The 6,846-nt window shown below is 50.7% G+C and overlaps 1 protein-coding gene across 1 annotated transcript; it reads left to right on the forward strand.

Annotated features, from left to right (window-relative positions):
- Window positions 1-6,210: 6,210 nt before the first annotated feature.
- On the forward strand, window positions 6,211-6,521 carry NEUTE1DRAFT_141557 (uncharacterized protein; the record flags this gene model as incomplete). The annotated part of the gene is made up of 3 exons (XM_009856964.1): window positions 6,211-6,248; window positions 6,309-6,353; window positions 6,419-6,521. The coding sequence occupies 3 exons, from the start codon at window positions 6,211-6,213 to the stop codon at window positions 6,519-6,521; spliced, it is 186 nt and encodes a 61-aa protein (XP_009855266.1).
- Between the last annotated feature and the right edge of the window lie 325 nt (window positions 6,522-6,846).

The raw sequence follows: 6,846 nt of genomic DNA on the forward strand, positions 1-6,846 counted from the left end.
TTCTATGTGTTTCAAGTGGAGTGTCGATCACTTCCAGCTCGCCCCAGCTGGATGATACAGAAGAATCCCAAAGCGACAAGATGTGAGAATAGGCCTTGGTTCTCCGCCAAACATTCTCATCGAAACGGCGAGGTGCGTAATAGACTGTCTGGTTCGTGTGTCTTAGGTTTCATTCTCATAACTTTCACACAGGGAAGAAAAAAAAAAAAAAAAAAAAAAAAAAAAAAAAAAAAAAAGAGTTGGGACCGGAAATGGAAGAGATAATCAGACAACCACAGAACATGCACTTTCGGGAAAGGATATGTAAGATGCACATCTGATGTAGTGGAATGCAGACCCCGTCTTTTCGTTCGTACGTTATGTACACGTACATAGCGGCGGTACGTACAGAATCAGGTACATACTCGGGCATGTATTTCGGGTGACCTACAGCCGGGGGTATACTGCGTAAGTTTGAACTGGAGATGAATGTAACAATGGTAAGGTCTTTGAATGTCTGTAATTATCATCAGCCACCTTCTGGGAACCTATTTCTTTCTGATTATTCTCCCGCTTCCTCGTGCACAGCTCATCGAATATGTTTTGATGCGCACACAAACGTCTCCATCCACAGCCATTCACGCGGAGTTCAGTTCCCCGCGGTGATCCTCGCCCAAACTTGTCGCACACTGTGAACCGGAGCTGTATCAATGCCCGACCTAGAGGATCTTTGAGAGGGGAACGCATGGTGCTAGCGATTCCGGAAGCAGGACTCGCAGGCAAAAAGTAACCGAAAACACGACATCAACACGCAAAGGCACATGAAAAGACAGGCCAGACCCTTTCTCTCACCGCGTCCGGGCATCATCACTTGCCTTCAAAGGGAAAAAAAGAATGAAGATGGAACCAATTGTACCTCCGCGTCATATCTTTTACATCGTAGATCTCTCCCCTACCTAGGCGGCTGCTGCAGCACTGGGACTTTCCAAGCCCAACCAAACGCGGGGTAGAAAAAGATATGTATCAAATAAATCCAGGCCTGGACCCCGGCCGTACCTGGTAGATTTGATTTCCTCTTGTGCGGACGAGTCAGAAGGTCGGAGATCTTCACACACGAGATTCGCGAATTGGAGATTCAGGTTCGAGATTTGGAGATTTCTTTTTCACGTTCGGGATTCGTCCAGGTCACCAAAGCCACGCGGGATTGACGCGCATCATTGTCACTCTACACGTTACGGGCGTGGTTCCTGAGACGAGACTGAGACGAGACGCCATCTCTTGGTAACCGCGTTTTTTCGTCCCGTCGCCGCGCTTCCTGGAACCTTATCTCGTTCCTTCTTCGCGCGGCGCCATCATGATGTCGACATCATCACGAATTCTTTAACCTGGTTCCAACGCGGATTCATTGGCTCATAAGGCACGTTCCTCTTTGGCCACTCCCATTACCTTTTTTCCTCTCTTTCCCTACCAAGGCAGCTTCCCCTCGCAGCTTTTCTGGTAGGAAATTTTTCCTCAGGTAACATCTCGCAAAGATACCTATCACATCGCCTCATCCAGATATGGCGCTTATGTACGGCGTAGCATGCGGAGGAAGACATCCCCGGACGCAACAAGCCTGTGTTATAAGTGGTGGTGGTGGTCTTGCGGTGTGATATATGCTTCACGACTTGCGTTGAAAGCTATCGACACGCTTCATGCTTCATGCTTCATGCTTTGCTGACGTTGCCGCTGTATCCTGTGGCATGTGTAAGTACCTATGCTTGCATTCGATCCGACATTGTCTTATCATGCGTTTGTGGCTGGAGGCATCCAACAACAACAAGGCTCTCGACCTCATCGTCCGGTCCGCGTCCAGTCTTTAATACGGATGGTCTGTCTTAATCGCAATAACACCGCGTACAGGCATCACAACGCTGACGGAGAGATGGATGGACGGCCATACTCCTTCCCCGTGATCACGCGTCAAGGCGCACTCCATCTCCGTCCTTTCTTCAGGCATGATTGTCATACATATCACCACGTCCCATCCGCATAACTGTGAAATCTGGACTGGCGCAGTGTTCCCATCCATCATCTGAGGTAGGCTGATACGGGCACACGGAATCAGATCAGAACTCCGAGCGGCTTGTATTGAGTTGCAGATTATTGATATCGCCACCTCACCGTAGGTAGACGTCCAAGGCTTCGGCGGCTTGACCGCGCCGCTGCTCGATATCAGGCCACACCGTTGCACGGCATGAAATATATCAATGAGAGGAAAAATGTCAGCGAAACCAACTGCGCAGCGGTACGAGCCTGATCCTATTGTGCTTGTACGTCCACTCTTTCTGTGCTGACCGTAAATGTATATGTATGTACACCTCAGCAGAGCGGGTGTCAAGCAGAGCCCAAACAGCATACATATGTAGGTAGTCGGCAGGCAGACATGCGGAGCGGATTGTAGAAGACAATGCGATGTCGATGCATTGCGGGCAGCGGGACGTTCTCCGGGGTGTCGCGCCGGGTCCGCCCGAAATGTGGGGCCGCGCGGGGATAGAGCAAACCTAATGCGCGCCCGGCACTGGACTTGCACGGAGATGGGTACAGTGGTCGGCCGGAGAACCCCGCGACATACACTATTCAACATCGGAGTAGGACTGATGTTACCGGATCAAGGGATACCAACACCGAAAGAAACTCCCGGTCCCACTGGTCCCCTCGTCCGGAGTCCCGCAGCGTATTTCTACAATGTATGTCCAATGTACTGTACGGGTCAACGAGGGGTAAAAGCAGACGGGCCGCGGCCGGTCGGGTCGGGTGGGGGAGAGTTGCTAGTGTAGCCCGATGCGTTGCGTTTATCTTCGGCTCTTCTTTAACATTCTCTTTGTGACGCTGTTGGCGCGAATGTTCAACGTTGCTCCTCTCAATTGTAAACTCCACCGATACAGTAGTTTTTTTTTCGTCCTTCCGAGCAATGGTTCGATATTTGTTACCCCATCCACTTCTGAAGAGAGAGAGGGGAAAAAAAAAAAACTAGAAAATTTGGATGCATGAGTTGCAACGTAGCATCCCGTTGCTCGCTACTGTACCGTCGCTGTTGCCCAGACAACAACAAAACTAATCACTCAAAGCCCCATACAGTTTGTTTTGTTTTTGCATGAAGAGATATCCATCGGTTTCCACGGAAACGAGTTGAGGATAGGGACGGATAGAGAAAGGAAGAAATCGAGAAACACTGTGTACAGTAGATACCCTAGTAAATACAACTAATCCGGGCTCTATGGAGAGGGTCAGAGAAAGTTGCATTTACTAGGCATTTTGCATTTACTAGGGTCCCAGTCACACACAAATGGGTGAATCCGGGCCGCCAGGCCAGTTGCATTTACTAGGTACCTTTGTACGAGCTTGCATTTACTGGGGGTTGCATTTACTAGGGTATCTACTGTAGCAGTGATGGGTTTTATGGATACCAACCGAGGCAGTTCCCGGCCCTGCCTGGGAGGAAGACACCCGGGGTTGCTTGTCCTCCAATTTTTTTTTCTCCCTGCCCATGGACGTTACAAAAGTCAGCAGAAGGCAATACGTATGGTAAAAGCCCGTAAACTTTGTCCCGCGGGGGATTGAACTGGAGTACATAGATAGGGAGCTGGTAGCCGTAAAAACAGGTGATAATTCGAGGCCGTCCGTACTCGATAAATGCCGTGAAACGCGACTCCTACGGATGCTACAGTCCGAGTCTCGACGTTTCTTTCCTGTCGGTCCTGCTTCACCTTTGACCGAAGTAATATATGCATGCGTGAGTGAGTGAGTGAGTGGGTGAGACGGAATGATACTTTTTTGTCTTTGCCAGCAGCCAGCTCGGAGTTTCTCTCAAGTTTTCGTTGCTACTAGTCATCATCATGAACTTTGTGTGCCACCACGGCGCTTCCCGTCCCTCATTTCGGAAGAGAACCAGCAGATCCTCCAATGGGCTCGTGATAGCGCAGCAAATTTCCGATAAAAGCAGCGGAGCGTCGTCGTTTTTCCATTCCAGGGTGCCAAGTAACCCGAAAGCTCCATCAGCCTCCAACAGCCAAGCTTTGAAGCGAAGCCGGTTCTTTGAATTTCGAATTCCCAATTTGCGATTTTTGATGCCGCCGTGATACCATCATCAATCCGTTGTCACTGTCAGATTAGGTATCTTTGTATGACATTTCCACTAATTGATTGTAGCGCTCCTTGATACGATAATACAGTAAAATGGAGCCGAAACTTCACAATTTCCCATTGTCACATGAACTTCCTCCCTGCTCCGGTGCCCACTTGGCCGGGTTTCATACCCCACAGCTGTTTTGAAGCCCCACCTGAGCTATGCTTCTCCACACAGATTAGGCTCTGCCTTATTTGATTGGCCAGACCTGTTCAGCCTCACGTGGCTGTTGCATCTAGCTCAGCCTTATTTCTACCCGAACCCTGGGATGGTAACACCCTTGTCAGCTCGACGTAACCCCTCCAAACTACTTAAGTACCTAGCTTCCATTGGGCTTCTAGAATAAGAGCTGGGCACACACACCTCATAATTCTTTCTTTTCCGTCTGTCATCTTTGTGGTCATTGGTTCGGTTTTGGCATCAGCACATGGAGCGGTGTCGACCGGATCAGGAGTTGCCCGGACCAGCAGGATTCATGCCTTCTGCGTGCTGCAATCACATCGACCACTTCCTTGTGTTCATTCTGTTGAGGGAGGGGGACGCCATGAGCGTCCTTCGAGATTCAAATCATGATTTTCCCCCACCGCGCTGATGCCGCCAGCTTGGTGTTGTTGTGGTGGTTGGGGGCCTTAGCCAGTTTCACACTGAACACATTTCTCCTCCGACAATGACTCCATCAAACGCCGAAAGGTCATTTTTCCTTTTTCTCTTGGACCCATGGGTATGCGTTAAGCAAGCTGTTTCCACACATTACAGCAGACATATCAACCTTAGCGGTCAAGTGTTCAAGGGCTCAAGCGTTTGGATACGTGGACGTCCTCGATGCCATATGTTCAGGCTACTGCGCTAGGCACCGGGCTAGATACCTGTAGTGACCTCCACAAGCCTCGGGATCGACCACCACGGACAACCACCCTGGTGATTACCAGGCAGTGGATCACTGTGTGAGAAGAAAGCAGCGCGCTGAGCCGGGCCGGGTACCATTCCAATTAGTTTAAAGCTTCCCCCTCCTTATGCCTGGCTTCAAGGCTGCTATAACAGCGGGGTGCAGTGGTGCAGTGGTTGAGACACAAACAATACTAACTGGAAGGCCTAGGCCACGCCGGGCGCAGGTGTGGGTGGAAATGTGTGCATATTGCTGCGTGTCTGTATCTCTGAAGCATCTTTTGTTTTCACCGCCTTTGCACACTCATCGCGGCATGCTGCTGGGGTAAAACATGGAACTCAGACAGCGCACGGTGAAGGAGGACAACAGTAGTAAGCTGTTATGCAACCATAATTACCGTTACATTACGATACCGCCCGGGCGGTGTCCGTAGATCGCGCCGTGTTCCGCACCGGTGATCGGCGGGAGGGCCCGGGCTCTAGGCTCGGCAACCACTCGAGCGGCCGCCGTTCGGGATGTCCAAGGGTTGAGACCATCAGAGGGGATACTCATACATACGAGGTAGATTATATGTATGAGGGTTAACCAATCGTAACCTGAGCGGTCAAGTCTTACCCGTTAACTCAACCAGGCAAAAGATGAGAGGTTGATCGTTGATGTGGCTTGATCCCCCTCTCAGTTGCCTGATTTGCCCCATGAAAGTCCATGGTCCATCATGTTTCTCCGGTGTTTGGTTTCGGGTTGTGTCCCGCCAGCCACCACCGCGCGAGCGGTTGAGCTGAGAGCCATGCGAAGGCCCGCAAATAGTAAAAACTCCCGACGCCGAACAGACAACCATCTTAACCGACCTAGGAGATAGGGAGTTTCAGAATTAATATGGCGGGTTCTCGTCATTGGTTTTTGGGCTACTCCTTTCTCGTCGCGGCTTACGAAAGGCAGGATGGGGTTGGTACAATTCCCCAGATACTATTGGGGGTTATATGAGAAAAGGTGCGGCTGCGCCAGCCTTATATTTCATGATATAGGAGGGCACATCCGCCATTTCTCCAGCCACCGCGCAGCGGATAAATTGCACGGCTGGTAGTTAGGTCAAACCTGTTTTTGGAAAGACATTTTACGAGACTGATGCCCGCACGCTGTACCAATACAGCATGCTGTGTTGCTTCGAATACCCGTGATGGCGCAAGGCTGCCAGCACTGTACAACCGATACCTGGTAGACCTTCGTCCGAAACGTATGATGATCTTCTGTGGCTAACCTGAATCAAGAAACTAGTCATCGTTACTTTACCGTCTTCGGTGATGGCGTCGTTAAGGTTCGGTATGTCTTAACCCTGCATGGAGGCAGTTCCACCCGCCCAACCTGATACCGGATGTAATCGCAAGCACCGGCACGCAGCACCATGCTATGCCCTGCATACGGCTAAAGGACCACTTGGGTTCGGGCAACAAGCAGCCCATGGGTAGATTCCAAGATATTCCGATTTAGACTCGGAAGATGTGGCGCGCAATTACATGGGCGATCAAATGCTGGTGTAGCTCTTCGAAATGCGAAATGATTACGACGCGGCCGTTGGCACAAGGCGGCTTGTCGTCCTAGGGGCATCCTTAGCGGCCCGTGGCAGGTTGGCGAGAAAATGATCTTAGTGCTGACACCAAACCGGTAGATAGGTCATGCACCGTTCGACTAAAAGCCCATGTCCCACGGCATGCCAAAGCAGTCAATTTGGAAGCGAGCTCAAACTGAAGTATAGGACCAACCAGTGGACCGCCACTGAAGGAACAGCCCCTTGAAGTGTTGCACGGCATACCGC

The sequence above is a fragment of the Neurospora tetrasperma genome, assembly GCF_000213175.1.
Source record: "Neurospora tetrasperma FGSC 2508 unplaced genomic scaffold NEUTE1scaffold_81, whole genome shotgun sequence".
NCBI lineage: Eukaryota > Fungi > Ascomycota > Sordariomycetes > Sordariales > Sordariaceae > Neurospora > Neurospora tetrasperma.